General features: G+C 41.4%; 1 protein-coding gene across 4 annotated transcripts in view; it reads left to right on the forward strand.

Moving 5' to 3' along the window:
- Positions 1 to 17,732, forward strand: part of ECPAS (Ecm29 proteasome adaptor and scaffold) — a 58,906-nt gene that overhangs the window by 38,004 nt on the left and 3,170 nt on the right. For all 4 annotated transcript variants that reach the window (XM_071424461.1, XM_071424460.1, XM_071424462.1 and 1 more), the window contains 21 exons: positions 313 to 378; positions 623 to 740; positions 2,461 to 2,628; positions 3,499 to 3,578; positions 4,337 to 4,442; positions 5,065 to 5,112; positions 6,076 to 6,197; positions 7,288 to 7,438; positions 8,230 to 8,295; positions 9,996 to 10,085; positions 10,570 to 10,636; positions 11,271 to 11,362; positions 11,452 to 11,518; positions 11,753 to 11,944; positions 12,939 to 13,147; positions 13,625 to 13,668; positions 14,194 to 14,386; positions 14,946 to 15,090; positions 15,677 to 15,782; positions 15,936 to 16,024; positions 17,200 to 17,271. In XM_071424461.1, coding sequence (XP_071280562.1) covers positions 313 to 378; positions 623 to 740; positions 2,461 to 2,628; positions 3,499 to 3,578; positions 4,337 to 4,442; positions 5,065 to 5,112; positions 6,076 to 6,197; positions 7,288 to 7,438; positions 8,230 to 8,295; positions 9,996 to 10,085; positions 10,570 to 10,636; positions 11,271 to 11,362; positions 11,452 to 11,518; positions 11,753 to 11,944; positions 12,939 to 13,147; positions 13,625 to 13,668; positions 14,194 to 14,386; positions 14,946 to 15,090; positions 15,677 to 15,782; positions 15,936 to 16,024; positions 17,200 to 17,271 — 2,291 coding nt within the window. The remainder of the gene's footprint in view (positions 1 to 312; positions 379 to 622; positions 741 to 2,460; positions 2,629 to 3,498; positions 3,579 to 4,336; positions 4,443 to 5,064; positions 5,113 to 6,075; positions 6,198 to 7,287; positions 7,439 to 8,229; positions 8,296 to 9,995; positions 10,086 to 10,569; positions 10,637 to 11,270; positions 11,363 to 11,451; positions 11,519 to 11,752; positions 11,945 to 12,938; positions 13,148 to 13,624; positions 13,669 to 14,193; positions 14,387 to 14,945; positions 15,091 to 15,676; positions 15,783 to 15,935; positions 16,025 to 17,199; positions 17,272 to 17,732) is intronic.

Here is a 17,732-nt window from a genome sequence, read left to right on the forward strand (position 1 = left end):
CAGATTTGCTATCCATTATATAGCTCATGTCTGGACAGAACTAAAAAGTCATCATTCAGTGTTTTGACTTTCTACCTTTGCACAGCAAAACTCTCACTTGCTGTAATGTCTCCTTAATATTACACGTGATAAAGGTTAATGACATTCCTTGCAGTGTGTGTAGCTTTGCCCACCTGTATGCTTTTTGTGGGATTGGAACTGAAAAAAATGTGAAGTTGCTGAGTTAATAAAGCAAAATTACCTGTTCTGTAGTTTGCAGTGTATTCAACTGTAGAGTTTGGTAATGCTGATACTGGACTTCTTTTCTATCAGAGCCAAACATGAGATGACTGGAGAAACCGTGGTATTTCAGGGAGGTCTGAGTAAAACCCCAGATGGGTAAGTTTACTGATAGTGTCTGACAGAGGCACAGTCAGTGCTGAAACAGAATTCTCTAAAAAATCTGCTTCCTGACATTTTGTTCCTTCTTGTTCTCTAAGTTACTGTAACTATTTCTGTGTAATACAGCTGTGCTACTCACCTTTCTCTGCCTTCTTTACAATGTGAATTGAATATAGCTTTAGTGTTGTAGCATTTGTCTAAATAAAAATAGTAACACTGATTTCCCTTCTACTTTTCAAAGTCAAGGTCTTTCTACCTATAAGGAGCTTTGTTCACTGGCTAGTGACCTCAATCAGCCAGACCTGGTGTACAAATTCATGAATCTGGCCAACCATCATGCCATGTGGAATTCTCGGAAGGTAATGCTCTGCTTTCATACAACTTCCATTCCCACTCTGAGCTCTGGAAACAACAATCCATTTCTCTATTCCTGGTTATATGTTTTATGAATAACTGCATGTGTTGATGCTTTCGTATAGTCCAAGCCAAATTTAGCAGGCTGAGAAAAAAATTTGGGATTGCTTGAAATTCCTAAAACTTTGGTATGAGAGTATTCATAAAATCCTACATTCCCCTCTGAATTATCTGACATCCTGTTATTTTTTTTGAGTGTGCTTAGAAGGACAATCCTTAATGTGTTTGAACAGTGATAATGTTTTGAAAACTGGATGAAATTTTGGATGCCAGGGAAAGTGATCTTTGTTATTTAAGGAGGCAGAGTAAAAAGTAATCAGTCAGTTGCTAAAAAGCACTGTTGTCAAAAATATTCCTTTTTAACTCAAGTTTTGATATTTTAAAACAGCTGGGAGCTTTAACAAAGCCAAAATACTGTTGGATCCACTTCCAGGTGAAAAAAGGAGCATCATAAGCTTGAAGATTTAGGTGTACTATTCACTGGCTTCACAGAAGCATGGAAGAACTTGTTTTGAGTCCCTGACAACACCACTTAGAGCAAAAAACAAGTCCTAGCTTTAATTCTCATCCAGAGTTTGACAATTCATCATGTCTCAAGACCTCCCTCAGCACCATGACTTCAAAAGCATGGGAGCGTAGTTAGGTTCCTGACCCTTGTGGAATTTCTCCAGCCCAGATGAGTCAAAAAAATCTATTCAGAAGGTGTGGGTTGAGCTTTGGCATATGAAGAATTTACAAAATCTTTTAATTTGAAGGGGACATCTGGAAATCTGTGCTCTAAATCCCCCTCAAGAGCTAAATAGAGCATGCTGTTCAGGGCCTTGGAGGCCTTGCTTTTCCTTACACTTTCTGCAGCTTCTTGCTTTTCATGGCAGTGGTCCTAACTGAAGATGTGTCTTTATTGCTGTTTTCTAGATTAACCCAAGCAATACATCCTGTCCTTTGAAGTCCCTAGTGTGGGGTTTGAGTGGCAGCTTTTGACACTGCAAGTCAGAAAACAGGCAGTCATTAGAGGCAGTCACTGCACTGTCTTCATTGAGTAATTTCTTCTTGGGCTATCCTGCCAAATCTCGTGGGACCTCATAGGCAAGCATCAGTTCCACTGTATTAGAAGTGACAGTGGAACGGACAGTGTTGGAGAAAGAAAAGGTCATAGAAAAATACTGAAGTTTAAAGTAAATATGGACAGATGCAAAATTATAGTCCCCAGAAATTTCAGGTTTTAAAAATAAGGTGAAGTTATTTTGGTTTTAATTTTTCAGTTTCTGAGTTACTCTAACTTTTCTAAATCAGCCGATTTGTAAGGAAGCAGTGGCCCACCCTCACCAGTTTAGCCAACAAAGAATCTCGTTTTGAAGAACATATTTAAATCTGTATAAATCTGAGTTTTAATTCACCACTACTATTTCTGCAAATGAGATCAATTAGTATCTTGAATTTAAGGTTGGAAGAAAGTTTTGAAGTAGTATGTTGTCTGCTGAGTGTGAGATTACTATGTTACTGTAACAGTGAGGATGGGCTAATTCTAGTACCATTCTAGACCTTTTGATCTGGTCTAAATCTGAACTATGTCAGTCAGTTTTGCTTCTGACTGTGATGTGCCCATGAGCAATAACTGGATGAGTGAAAAATGTTTCAACAGATACTATTTCGTTGTTATTTCAGGGAGCAGCTTTTGGTTTCAATGTGATAGCTGCCAAGGCTGGAGAGCAGCTGGCTCCATTTTTGCCCCAACTTCTTCCCCGGCTCTACCGTTACCAGTTTGACCCCAACCTGGGCATTCGGCAGGCAATGACCAGCATTTGGAATGCCTTGGTCACTGACAAGTCCTTGGTGAGTGACCAGCACAGTGTGGCAAGGGGCTTTGTTGCCAGCCAGCAGTGTCTTGGAGATCCTCATGGGACAGACAGATGCATTTTGTGAAAGGAGGGGCAGTGCAGAAAGGGGTGAGGTACTGTGCTGGAAAGGAGGTATTTAAATCCATGGATGAGCTTGGAGCTTGCACAAAGGTTTTGCACTCTCTCTCATATGTGAAAGGATTTTGCTGACCTTGTTTGTGCAGCCAGCATTAAAATTTATTATTTACTTAAAATGGGGTCTTTCCACTTTGATATTGCTTTGATACTGCTTATGATAAGTTTTTCAGGAATCCTTATGGCCTAAGATGCCTTCCTAAAGTAAGAGCATCTAAATATAGTTCCTCAGTTTTTAAGTGGGAGGAAGCTCATGGTTGGAGGCTATTCCATCTGTTTGAGGAGCACTCTTCCCAGGTGTATTTCAGGAATAAGTGATTTTCATAAGATACCCTTGCTCTGGTTCTGCAAGGCTTGGAATTGGGTTTGCATTTTTTTCCTCTAGGAAAGCTGATCTTAATGTATAGTCTTTCACTCTAATCACTCATTAAAGCACAACTGCTTCTTGAGTAAATACATGTGTCGTGTTGCAATTTTAACAGTTCAGCTGATAAAGGCCATAGGGGACTTTTCTTGTTGAATCTTTCACAATGTTAAGCACTCAAGCAGTGCAGAGAAAGGTGTGTCTAAAGCACAGTCGGAGAAAGTTTGCACAGCACTGGCAAGCATTAGTTCATCTGATGTGTCTGAAAGCAGGTTGTCTTGTGCAAGAGGACTCTTTTTTTACAGAGTACTGGATAAGGATGCATAGCTGTACTTGTCTCATGATTTTTCCTTTTATTAATTATAGGTTGATAAGTACATGAAGGAAATTCTTGAGGATTTGATCAGTAACTTAACCAGCAGTCTTTGGAGGATCAGAGAATCCAGGTATTGCCAGGAGAAGTATTAGATTTGTCTTTGAACTCAGTTCTTTTCTCTTGTTCACTGTAAACTTGTTAACCTGAAGAGGTTGAGGAGGAAAAGAGGACATATCCTTTCATCAGGATACAGCCCAGCCTTTTACTCATACTTCCAAGCCTGCCCTAGGAAGTATGATACAATCTTGAAGCTATTTGCCTGAAATTTTTTATTGCATGTTGCTTTACACTAAACAACATCGTCTGAAGAACTGAGTTTTCTGGTTACTAGTTCTTGCCCATCCTTACATCTGGAATAATGTTTTCTCTTAGAAACCTTGTCAATCTGACAGTTATGTACTTGGCAGCAGTATGCCATACTACTTTTTGTTTTTAATGGTTTTGTAGCTATGCTGTATTGAAAACCTCCATTTTAATTTCAGTTCCATACTTCATATCATTTTGATTTCTTCTTATTGTATGCCTAAAGAAGAGAAGACTAAAACAACATTGTCACTGGATTGTTTGCAGTAGCAGTTTTCACCATGGCAGCTTTTTTTACTTCCTGTCACGTGTTTCAGGTTTTTCCTGAATGACTGAGCATTTTTTTTTCTCTGCCAAAGAAGACATTCTTGTGACAGAGTAGATTTAGTGTATGGGGAAAGTAAGGAGTGTGAAACAGTTTTCATTTTTCTAAATTATTTATTCATATTTATAAGGATATCTGAATATATACACCTATATCAAGTAAGAACACTGTGTGAAAGAAATAAAATTCCCTGTTTGCAGTTGTCTGGCACTAAATGACTTACTAAGAGGAAGACCTTTGGATGATGTCATAGACAAGCTTCCAGAGATTTGGGAAGTCCTTTTCAGAGTGCAAGATGACATTAAGGTAATGGAACTGAGAACTGAATAGAAATCGTCAACAAACAGTGCAGTGATCAAGCTCTGAGGTTTAAAGACAAATTTCTCTGACAAGTGAGCTTGAAGCCAGTGGGAGTTTTGAGTATTAAGCATACTAGAAATTCATGCTCCTTGAAAGTAAAATTTCCTTGCCACATTGAAAATTCTCTTTATGTTTGAAGTGTTGGGTTTCGTTCCAGCTGGGCTACTTCTAGATGATTTGAGATTTTTTCTTGATATAAAAGAATTCCTGATTAGTTGGTTAACTTTTTGAATATAAAAATATTTATTTTGGACTTCTAGTGTGCTGAACTGATACATGGTGATATATGGTGTGCTGAACTTGGATTTTGGGTCCTTCTGGGTTTCAGCTCTGCCAATGTTTTGATTGTACCAGATACTCAGATGGACCAAAGCCATCTTTTAACAATGTTCTAATACTTTCTTCTAAAGATATTGCTACTTTCTATTAAGTATTGGCCAAGAAGATAGCCTTGTCTGTTCTAGTGTTAATGCTTATTAATATTAATTATTCTAATAATGAGAATTTGAATTCTTCTAATTCTAGAAGAATAAAAATAACAGAAGTAATTGGTAACTTCTTTTTTTAGGAGACTGTGCGAAAGGCAGCAGAATTAGCCCTAAAAACTTTAAGCAAGGTAAAACTCTACAATTTTGTCATATGTACATGTAGACAAGGCATGTATGGTTTTGATGTCAGGGGTGACTTAGACTGTATTTATTCAGAGGATTTCTAATATAAGATCCAGTTGTGAAAGACTGAACTGTGAAAGACTGCCCTAGAGAGCAATCATAATAAGCATCACCACTCCCCTGTACTTTTATTGATACTAGTGAAGTCCTGCTGCTTAAGGGTAATGCGATGTTAAGATCTATACAAGCAAAGGAAGGATATACTTAACTGTGGGTTTTTCCTCCAATGTTGTTTTTTCATTACTTGGGGGTGGGATTTAAGTAAGCTTACTGTAACTTCAACAGTTTACCAAGACTGACTGATGTAGTTGACCAAGCCTGCTGGTATGTCACTGGTATGAAGTGGAGTAACTGTGTATGGACTTCTCTGTGACGCTGTTACTGACAAGGTTTTTTGGGTGTAGTACACACTTGATATTTTGTTTGGTGATCCTCTGAAAAAGTCATATGGGTGGCAGGGTATCTAAAGTGCTATGTTTGAAATCACAGTCTTCATAGTGCATGACATTTTAATGCTGCAAGTGAGGATCTGGTTCCAAATGTTGTGAGAGGTTGTGATTGCAGAATCTGTTCTCCTCTGTGACTTGCTGCTCTGCTGTGTGGAGTGGTTGAGTCCCTGTGGCTGAGATAGGCTGTTCTTCAACTGAGAGGCTGTTTGATTAATCTGTTCATCCAGATTCAGGTCAAGGCCTGCTGGGCTCTGAATTTGCCTTTTCTGGAAGTAGATTGTAGTTGACTTGACTTAGTTGACTTAACTACCTTGTGGAGAGAAGATGTAACAGAGCTTGGGCTTGGCCATGAGCAGTTTAGTTGCTGTTGGCTTCTTCTGTCTGAAGATATGGTACTTTAATATAATCTGTGGGGGAGGTTTGTACATGTTTACAGCACTGATTCTCACCTGTCCCCAGGTCTGTGTGAAAATGTGTGACCCCTCTAAAGGAGCAGCAGGTCAGAAGACAATAGCTGTGTTGCTCCCTTGCCTCCTAGACAAAGGAATAGTAAGCACAGTTGCTGAAGTTCGATCTCTCAGGTTAGTTTTGCCCTATGAAAGTTCCTGGGGGTCGGGTCTTGACCAAAGACACTAAGTTTATTCACCTGAGATGCAGAATGTTCTTTGTGTTTGAAGTGACAAGTTGCTCCCCAAAAGAGCTTTCCTGCTGAGTTCTTTTTTCACAGAGTTTAAACAGTAGCCCTGAGAACACTGCCTGTCTTTTGGGAGTATTTGGCCTCTCTGCAAATGCCCAGATGCAGTTCCCAGCAGGAAGTTCTTTTCTCCCTGTACAAATGGCAGGCTGATCCAGAAGCAGTGTGCCATGCTTAGGCTGTCCTTTGGGACTGGCATATTTGTTCTGGTTGCAAACAAAAAGTCCCATGGTTCTTCAAACAGCCATGTCTGATTTCACAAGTTCTTATGAATATTGACAGTTCACAGCCCACATGTGGCTGCATTTGATCACACTGTTCAAATACACTTTATGTCTTGTAACAGTTCAATGTTCCTTGATGGGTAGGGGCTTTATATGCTTGTCAATTTATAAACTTGTTTATTCTTTCCTTTGACTGAGGGTCAGAAAAACTAGAAAATTCAGAGTTGAAGAATAGATAGCTGGTCTTCACAAAAATAATTATTAGGAAAGCCAGAAGGCTTCTAATGAAAGGATATTTCCTGAACTTTTTTCATTCATTTTGAATATATAAAACCCCTTTTTCAAAATACAGCATTAGAGATGTGATCAGTCTGAAACTGACTAGTAAGGTTTGAATAGATTATTGTAACTTATCTTTTCTTGGGCAGAGACAATGAATGTCTCAGGGTGACTTTGCCTAGTACTTGTTTAAAACACACAGGGGGTGTGTTTTTTCTTCCTTATCTCTCTGCAGTAGTACCTCTTTGCCCATTCCCTTTGTGATTCCAGGGCCAAAGTAAACAATTCTGCCCAAAATATACATAACATCCCTTGGAAGCTCAGGGCTAGGGAATAATTTTGTTTAAGCAAAAATTGCACATTTTTGTTTGAAGGAAGATTTATGTTAGTATATCTGGATTACAATAGATGAGAGAGGCTTTTCAGATCATTTTGTGTGTATCTGTGTTGACCTACCCTTTAATCCTTTTCCAGCATTAACACTCTTGTGAAGATCAGTAAAAGTGCTGGGTCTATGCTGAAACCTCATGCACCAAAACTTATCCCAGCCCTGTTGGAATCCTTGAGTGTGCTGGAGCCTCAAGTCCTCAATTATTTGAGTTTTTCTGCAACAGATCAAGAGAAAGTAAGTGCAGCTATAACAGAGGAAATATCAACAGAACAAAGATGACAAAGATTTAATCTTCATTCATTGAACAGAAAAATAGCAGATTTGGTAGAGAGGTGTTCCAAAAGCAAAGAGAAATAGCTAATAAGTTATTAAAAAGTTTGGTCATGGAATATGACTGGACAAATGTGAAGTTTTTTTGAAGGATTGGGATTATTTTTATTCCTTAGACCACTGTATGTTTTCAAAATAAAAAGCAATTTTAGTAATCTGTTTTTAAATGTCACCACTGTTTTTCCCAAGAGATTACCTTCAGGATTTCATATAACTTCAATTGGAAGGTGTGCTGTAGCACTGTGAGCTGGAGGTGGATGTTGTCAGCACTCTGTTCTTTAATTGTTGTCAAAGAACCATATTAAGCAATCACAGTCTTTTTGAGAAAGTGATTGAAACCCATTGATTAGAAACAAATTTAGCTAATTTCATTGTGATTCAATTAGATTATCCCTTTGCAAATGAAAAAGGAGTAAACAATGTGAACAGTTCAGTGTGAGATTTTATCTCTTTTCTCCCACCTTTATTTTCTCTTCCTCTCTCTCTCTCTCTCCCTCTAGAACATCTGTCTGTCTCTGAAGGGGAAACAGTCGTAGTCTGTAGGCATAATTTCTTTCTCGAGGCAGCTGAGATAGGTTTTAGTGTAAGGTAGTGAGTTACAGCTGATGTTGTTGTCCTTTCTACTGTTTTCATGTTGTGTTTACACTTGGATTTGTTTGGGTTTTTTTTCTGTTTGTTTCTTTGTTTGTTTTTAGACTGCAATGGATAGTGCCAGACTTAGTGCTGTCAAGTCATCTCCCATGATGGAAACCATTAACATGGTAAGTATTGATTTCAGAAGGGTTCCAGTGTGAGGTATGTTTTAGAACAAGAGGAATTAAAATGGAAGCTTTACAGAATATCTCTTATCACATCTCCATGTGGCTGTGTGTCCACTTTCTTTTTCATGTACAGACTTCTCATCATGGCACCAGTGCTTTCCCCTCAGATCAGTTGTGAATAACTTAGCTCCACTTGGACTTAGATGGATTGCTTCTTCATCTAAAGACCTGCCTGCTTTGATGAAAAGGGCATCCTTCAAGTGCTTTTCTTTGGATGGGGCCTCAGCTGATTCTGGGTTATGTTAGCTTGCATGTCTTTTCATCTCTAGCCCACAAGTCCAAAACCAACTTCTCACCGGGGCCTTCAGTTGATGATAGTCACTGTTGGTAAGGCATAAATGCTGTTCAACCATTGCCTTGTGGTGCCTTAGATATTCCTATCTGGGCCTTGCCCATACTTTCATGGTGGAGGTGGTTAGAGAAAATGCTGAAATCACTGGAAGCCCTGTCAGCAAGTGGTGTTTAGCACCAGTGTTTCCTGCTGCTGGAGGAGGAGTTGCTGATGGCTAGCTAGATGCTGTGCTGTAGGATCTGTCCTGACAAAACTCCTTGTTCTCTGTAGGAACCTTCCCAAAAAAAGGCACCTTTTTTCTACTCAGGCATTGCATGCCTGGGGCATATGGGCAGGTAGAGAATGTGAGGGTTGAGCAAGTTTTAGGGGAGTTGTAGCCATCAGAACAATTTATTGTTTCCTTGACTTCTGGAAAAACAGCAACAGCAAGCCCTCCTGTACATAACAACATGTGGAGTTGAGTTTTGGGGTCAGGTGAAGTGCTCTCTATAAATAGAGTGTAAAGCAGTTGGGAATGAAAGGCCCCATGTAAAAGTGTACTTGCTGCAACCCTGCAGGCTGCAGCAGCTGCTGCTGTCCCTCCTCCAGGCCATGCCCTACCCTGCCAGCCCCGGGGGAGCAGCTGTGTGCCCTGATCATTGATTGGGCTTCTGTAGGGTAGGGGAGAGATAGTAATGGCTTTCTTGGAGTATTGTGAAGATGTCCTGGCTTATGAGCAACCTCCTCTTATGAGCAAAGCCCTCTTCTGGGGCTGGCTGGGAGTTTATATGGATATTTCCTTCACCATACCAGTGATGGAGGGGGAAGTAACAGTTGATCTGACTTTGGAAGCTCATGAAGTTACATTCATTTAGTATGTCTTTGATCCTTGAATTTGCTAGAGAATGGATATCCCCTCTGGAAACAATGTGTTACATAGAGTGCTGGTAACATGAGGCCCAGTTTTGGATATATTTGGCCCTAGTTTGGATATATTGTTGCTTCCTGGTTTCAGGGAGCTGGGAAAATGTTGGGTTTTGTGTTAAGATGCCTTTGCATCTCGTTCTCACATGTGTGTTAGTTTCAGGCTTCCTGAAGAGTTGGAATGCCAGAGAACATCAGTTAAGCAAATGGTAGTTTTAGCAAGGTCAGCTCAACAGAGAAGTGAGACAGGAGAATCTGTATATGGTGGAATCCACTTCATGTGGGCTTTTTCTCATCATGCAGCAAGCTCTTGTGATTCAGATCAGGACCAGCCAGCAGTGCTGAGGCAGCCTCTGCTAGAAATACACCAACTTAAGTTACCATCATTACCTTTCTCTTTTTTAACTTTTTTTTCTCTCTCTCCCTGTCTCTTGCCTTTCTCTAGAGCTTGCAGTATTTGGACGTGTCTGTCCTCGGTGAGTTGGTCCCTCGGTTGTGTGAACTGATCAAAAGTGGAGTTGGCCTTGGCACAAAGGTATGTCTGTGGTTTTAATAGTTCTTTTGGAAATGAAGAAAGGAGTATAGAGCAGTGTCAATGTAAATATAGTTCCTTTGACCATGTCTTTTAAAGCAACAGCTTGGGTTGATAGATACTGGAGTCATTTGACATCTGAGCCCCACTCCACTACATCACTCTACTGAATGTGTGCTGCCCTAGCCTCCTCTAGGCTACATGGCTACTGTGCTCTGAGTGCAAAATTGCTGCAATTGCTGCAAATCTTCTAGGATCATCTATCCTGACTGTGGTTCCTTTTTCACTTCCTATTTCAATTCTTGTCATTCATGTTTTGCAAACTTTTACTGCTTCTACTTTTAGTGATCTTGGATTATAAGAACAGAGGTCAGTGGATGTAGATCATGTCTTACAAGTGCAGGTAGCACCACAGCAAGTATTAACAATAATAACCAGTGGCAAATATTGTTTTATCTTACCTCTGTTTTCCCTTGCAATCTTCCAGGGGGGCTGTGCCAGTGTAATTGTGTCATTAACCACACAGTGCCCTCAAGACTTAACACCTTATTCAGGTAAGGTTTGTCTCTTAGTGTCAGGATTTAAAGGGACTTTTTGTTGCTGTGGTATTTCTTCCCTTGAGTTTATCACAAGAGTGATTGTTACATGTTTATTTTTATGAGAGAGCTGTTTGAAGTTACCTTTTTTGTTTGAGATTGGCATGCTTGAAGTAGGTTCAGTACCCCACCAAGCTGGAAGAGGTAGAGGAAGGAGTTGAGGAATTCACTAGCACTGAGTAGGAATAGGCAAAAATATTTCTGGTTTTTCTTGGAGCAGTCTAACAATGCCTATGTTAGTGCAGCACCATCACTATGCATTGTTCTTTCAACTTGAGCTATGGGTGGACCATGAACAGCAACTTTGCTTCATTGGGTCTCTTGTGATAGTAGAAAGAACCTCACCTTTCTGTTGCAAAACAGAAATGAAGCTGAAAGCATGGAGTGCTTGCATATAGAAACATTATCAGTCAAGGTGTGCAAAACACTAGCACTAGTTTAAACAAAAGGACTTAGAGACTTAATAACCCCACATACATGCAGTGAGGGAAAATGCATAAATTCAGGCAATCTAATGAAATGCAGGTTATTGCAATTCTTGCCAGAGTAACAAAACATAATGTTTCTGATAAAGTAAAGTCTCTTCCAACAGGCAAACTTATGAGTGCTTTACTTAGTGGCCTGACTGATCGCAACAGTGTGGTACAGAAGTCTTTTGCCTTTGCTATGGGGCATCTAGTCAGGGTAAGTTGGGCTTGTAAATTTTATTTTGCTTCTTTATAGGTGGTCTTCTTTGAAGCGTTTGAATAATTTGAGTCTCTTCCTTCTTACAGACTTCCCGAGACAGTAGCACTGAGAAGCTGCTGCACAAACTCACCAGCTGGTACATGGAGAAGGAAGGTGTGTTGCTTTTGAGGCATTCACTTACAGAATACAGTGCAGAAAAAGTTCCTGGTGACATCAAAAGCTAGTAAAGAAACATTTCTATGTCCTGATGCTTGGTTTCACTGGCTGAATAATTCCTATACACTGTTACATGATACTGTGCATTACTCTGCTTTCCAAGAGGCAAACCAAGCAGTTAAAAGGATAATCCTGCTTCCCAGTCATAAGGTGCTTGTTTTGCTCTTTCAGAGCCAGTTTACAGAGCAGGCTGTGCTTTAACTGTGCATGCTATGGGACGCTACAGCCCAGATGTACTGAAGAACCATGCCAAGCAGGTGCTGCCATTGGCTTTTCTTGGGATGCATGAAGTTCCTGAAGAAGAGAAAGGAGAGAAAGAGAATTCTACTCTGTGGACTGAAGTTTGGCAGGAAAATGTACCTGGTACGTTGTAATGAGAATAGTAAAGCTTTCTGGAAAACATAGGACAAGAAATAGCATGCTTTCTGGAATTCCATTTTGAAAATACAGAGTTTTCATGGTAAGAGATTTGGGAAGCTTGTTTCTATTTTCTTCCTTGCTCTAGATTTCTTGTATGAAGTCTGCCTTCTCTGGCTATTTAAAATAATTACAGGGGCATTGATCACAAGGGTGGACAGACACAGTAGAAGTATTTTTAAATTGTGATACACTGAATGTCACTGTAATATGGCCCTGATGGTGCAGATAACTAGACATCTTCGGAAATTTTTATGCCAGCCTTATATGCCCTCTATATATAGGGCTGCTGCACACTTCAAATTTCAGGGGCTTTACCCTTTCTCTCTTTAGGAGATCTCTGTGACAATACCTCTGGTTTTAGATTCAATGAATGAATTTATGCTATAGAAGTGCAGTTCTTTCTATAGATGAAGATCTGGATGCATTATAGTATTGTCTTGCTGACTCTTTCAGATTTAAGATTTGGTTCCGCAGTCACCAGATGATTTTTCAGGAGTCTGAGAAAGGAGCTGGAAAAGGTTCTCTAGTGACCTGTTTTTGGAAGAAAAAAAAAAAAGACATTATATTCCTTAGAAACAGGCTAACACAATGTCTAGTGTCTGCTATATGGAAGGACTGACATAAGCTCTGTGTCTAAATACTCAATAAAGACTGTATTTGGAACCCCTAGAAAAGAACCCACCTTCAACCAGGCTGGGAGGAATTCTACACGCTTTTGCCTGAAGTAGACCTTTCTGATGTATCTCATAGCGAAAAACCCCAAGAGACAAGAGATCTATAACTGGCTGGTTTTTGTTTTTTTCCAGGGTAGCACTGGTCTTGTTCACTTGTGGTGGTTTTTGTTGTGTTGTTTTTGGGATTTTTTTTTTTTTTTAGTAAGATCAAAGGTATGTTTGTTTAGTAGCAAAATTATAGTTTTCCTCCATTTGACATGCAGGTACTCAGGGTGGGATCAGACTGTATTTGCAGGAGTTAATATCCATCACCCAGAAGGCTCTGCAGTCCCAGTCCTGGAAGATGAAAGCTCAGGGAGCAGCTGCCATGGCATCAATTGCCAAACAGACCACCTCCCTTGTACCACCACATCTGGGAATGGTCCTCTCTGCACTGCTGCAAGGCCTGCCAGGGAGAACCTGGACTGGGAAGGTAAAGAGGGAATTGTCACCTCATGGTTGGCTGCCCAGCAGCGTGCAGCCCTTACATCAGGAAATGCAATGTTCTCTGCTGCAGAGCAGCACAATAAGAATGCTGATGCAGGGAGTCTGCCTTTTGTCCTGCATTTAGCAGATACAGAAATGACTGGGAAGATAGGGAGGTGAAATTCAGAATGCTTTGGAGTTGGGTTCCCACTTAGACTAATTCCACTGCACCATTTCTAGCCTGGAGGGATACTAGCTAGCATGTGCACAGCCCCTTTTTGCTGCCAGTTCTGTGCAGATTGAAGGCTAAGTCCTCTCTAGGAGGAGTGGCAAGAGATAGAGAGACATTGTTTCTCTGAACTGGTGTCACAGGCATGTGTCCCCACTGCCCCTTGCAGAAGAGCCCAAAGGTTTGCCCCATGCAGCAGGACTGTGCATTTTGGCTCTGTGGCACTTCTCAGTGATGTCTCTTCTGTCATTGCAGGAGGAGCTGTTAAAGGCCATTGCCAGTGTTGTTACTGCGTGCAGGTAAGTGGCTTGAAGGAGGTGGTACCCTCAGGATCTGAGATCTCAAAAGGGAGGTTGTTGTACAGTGTTACTGCAGATAGGGTACTAAGGAGATATTATAGAAGGTTTGTCATCACCATCCTGATGTCTTCTCAGGAGAGAGCAAGTGAGGAGCTCGTCTTTTGTGAGGAGCAAGTGATGCTTTAGCAAGACCTACAGAAGTAAATGGTTAATTTAGAGAGGAAGTGGAGGATGTTGAGAGGCCATGATTGCTAAGAGGAAAGCAGAGACTAAGGGGGAAGATTGAGACCTTAAATGGGAAAAGGAGGAAGAGGTAAAAGAGTAGTGAGGGTGCAAGTGCCTTGGAAGCATATGAGAAAAGAAGAGAATAAAACAGGGAGAGCAGACAAACAGTGAGAAAGATCACCCCTCTTACAATTACTGGTAGGCGACTGAGTGCCTGGACACAGGAATTAATTCCTCTCTGGGAACAGTGTATTTTGGGAAGAGATTAACATGATAGTGTCCATGTGCCTTGCATTTCAGTGCAGAGCTGCAGAAGTCAGTGCCAGGTCAGCCCACCATCACAGATGTTGTCCAGGCTCTCCTGAAAGAATGTCGTAAAGAAAACCTGAAGTATAAGATGGTGGCACTGCGCTGTGCAGCTGGGGTGCTGCAGGCAACAAAGGAAGACCGGTTCCAGGAACTTGCTGATATCATCTTCCCCATGATAAAGAAGGTGACAGTTCAACTTCTTGAGTTTTCTCTCTTTCAAAGTAGAACACCCAAGTGGTGATAGTACCAGTGATGCTGGCTGCATGCCAGACTTCTGCCCAAAGAGCTGATGATATGAGAGATTCCTCACACAGACAGATCTTAGGTGGGGCTGAATACCAGACAGTGGTGAGCCCTGGGGTGGTTCTACCTGTGCTGCCCAAATTCTGAATAAGCCCAACTGTTCTTTAGACAGAGTCCTGCCCCACTATCCTGTTACCACTTGAAAAGTTAATTCCTGACTGCTCTACAGGCAGCAAAAGGCTACTGGGAAGCTGTGTAGAGTGCTTGTGTTTAGTATCAGCAGAGCCTTGCAGCTCTGGGGGTGGGACTGGTGTAGACAGGCACTGTGCTGGGTGCCAGGCCACAGAGCCCGCTGTGCCTTCACAGCTGTGCCCCGGCAGCGCCAGAGCTGGGTGTGAGAGCTGGTGTGTGCGGCTGCAGGGAACGGAGCTGCACTGCAGGGTGTGCCTAGCCCGCCCTCATCCTTCTGTCAGTCACACCTTCCCCTGTGGCCTCTGCAGAACTCTCTGGAGAGCATGGGAGCAGCTTTTCCAAAGCATGATGAAGAGGATGAGGACATGAGGGAGAAAGAGGTTCAGATGGAGTCCCTGATCTGTGCCTTCGAGACCCTGGGCAAAGCCTGGCCAAGGAGCCTGGAGACACAGCGTAAGTCAGCTGATGACATGCAGAACAAACTATTTTTTCTTAAAATGAAAAGCAGAAGGGCAGGACCTGGAAATCAGGTGAGAATGAGAAGAGTGCAGGAGAAGATGCAGGATCTCACTGCAGGCAGATTGTGAGGGTCTTCATTGAGATAGCTGCCCCAACTGCTTTCATGCAAAATAACCCATCCTTGGGAAAAATCTTTACTGTTGTCTTAAATTCACTTCATGAAAATGTTGTGAGTTTATGGATAAGCAGGATGAGTGAGGTGGCTTGTCTAATGAAAAGAAGCCTAATTCTGCTGCTCACATTTACTTTTGCAACAAAGCTAGTACAAGAATTGGGAATACGTGGAGAGGGTTGGGAAAAGGTTGCTTTTATTAGCATGCCAGAGTATGTAATGCAGCTGTTTCATCTGCCAGCATTTGTAATGAATGAGTTGATGTGGTGAAGATTTTCAGGGTCACTTGTTACAGGATGTTGACTTGGTCATATGCAGTGATTAAATGCTTGATGTCACTTGTTGAGGAGCACTTTGGAAACAGTCCTGCTTTTCCATGTGGTAATGTATGTCCTTGTTCTCCTGTAGGTTGCTATCGCCAAGAGTTTTGCAAGTTAATGTGCGACCGTCTGAAACTCAGCACGTGGAAAGTGCAGCTTGGAGTGCTACAAGCCATGAATGCCTACTTTCAAGGGTAATTCTTCTTTCTGCAGTCCACTTCAGTGATTTGTCTTCTCTTTCTTGCTTGAAACTATTCTATGAATTTGATGACACTGAATGAATGGAGAAGTTGAGCAAACTTCTGTCCCAGTGATGCAGGATGCCTGACTGTTTTTGCATTTGACAGGCTAATGCTGTTTGATGAGGAGCACTCTGACCCTGTGGCTTTGACAGAAATACTGTTGGAAACCTGTTCCTCTATCACCCATTCTTTAGGTAAATGGACTTCTCCTGATTTGTGATGGATGATGAATTGTTTGTAATACCATTGTCCTCTGGGGGTTTGTGTGGTAGAGGAAATGCAGAATAAGCAGAGGTTGTCAGAGGTAACATTTAGCCATTCCTTGCACTGTAGTGATTACTGTGAAGTTGCAGTGTTCAAGACAGCAGCATGCAGGGTGCAGTTCAGAGAGAAGTGTGTTTCTCTGGTGCAAGAGAGCTCTGCAAGGGCAGGGAGAGGCAGACAGCAGACTGTGCAACCTCTTAGAACACAAGGAAGCAATCCTGATTTAATGAAACACAAGCTTTTCTCCTCCACCATTCAGACTTCTTGGATACATATGCATTATGTATCCAAGATTATAGTATTCAAAAGATACCCCAAATTTTCTCAGATAGCCAGTGCATGAAGCTCCAAGGCTCAGAGGCAGTTTGTGCTCTACTGGAACTGGGCATCCATATATAAGTGCTGCTTGTGTCATGCTGACAGTCTTGGGCTTCTTTGTTACTTTGGTATTGTTCCCACTTGTCCTGTGATTCTAACAGTGCCCCATATCTTGTACCTGCATGTAGTCTTGTTTCAGATGTGCCTAAAAGACAGCACTTAATTTAGTGCTAGCTACCAATTCAGAGACCCCTTTGGAGAGTTTCTTTTAGGTATCAGTCCTCATGGAATGAGGACTAGGGTCCTCACCTTAGTAAGATTTTAGCTCTGAGACCAAGTAACTTTTTGTGACAAGCTTGTGCTTGATGGCTGGCATGGGGGTTATGTACCCTTACTTAATCCTGCTTGTTAACGTTTGTATGGTCTCCAACCAGTACAACTCACTAGAACACAGAAGTTTGTCTGCCATTGCCCTGCAGCTATGGCAGCATTTTGTTCCCCACTGAAATATGTGAGGAAATTTACCACAAATTTCTCTGTGGTACTGGCAGAGGCAATGTACAACGTTTAGTTGACTTCTCAGCCTCCAGTTGCTGACTTTCTGCCATTCAAATGTGCCTAGTGTTCAAGTGGGAACTGCAGACTGACAGCACAAACGAGAGCTCAGTGAACTGTGTTAGCAAAAGTGGTCTGGAGATCACAGAGGTGACTGCTTTTTGTAAGGTTAATGCATTTGGTTCTCAATGTGGTTTTGGGTTTTCTTGTCTGTTTTCTTTAAATCTTTTAGAAAACAAAAGCTACACATCCATAAGAACAGAAGCTTTGTCTGTGATACAGCTGCTGCTCACCAGACTACAAGGTGAGACTTTCCATGCCACCTGGAAGAGTCACTGCTTGGTAAAGATGGCACCTGGCTGTATGGCCTGGAACTCTGGAGAGATGACTTTACCTTCTGCTTGCAGTACTGGGTGATTCTGGGGAAGCTGGGACTTGGAAGTAGGAAAGGCCTTGAAATTAATATCAAGTTAATATCAAGTTCTAAAGTACCATTGGATATTATCTCTGTTGGTGAGGAGAATGTTCATCAAGGAGAATCCCACATGGAGCTCACAGAACTGTCTTGTCAGATCTGTCTGTGTTATGTTCAAACACCATAGAGGGGACAGCTCCTCTTAGTACAGAAGAGTGATTTTTACATTTTCAGTGTCAAGTTTGGTTTCTCATTATTATTTAGTATTCAAGACTTGCAGAATTGTATTCATGGAGTGGGGTCTTCTTAGGTCTCAGGTTCATATGCAGTTGTTATGTAGCAAATTTTTC

Source organism: Agelaius tricolor, unplaced genomic scaffold, assembly GCF_023055355.1.
Source record: "Agelaius tricolor isolate 1412-34295 unplaced genomic scaffold, bAgeTri1.0.p SCAF_4, whole genome shotgun sequence".
NCBI lineage: Eukaryota > Metazoa > Chordata > Aves > Passeriformes > Icteridae > Agelaius > Agelaius tricolor.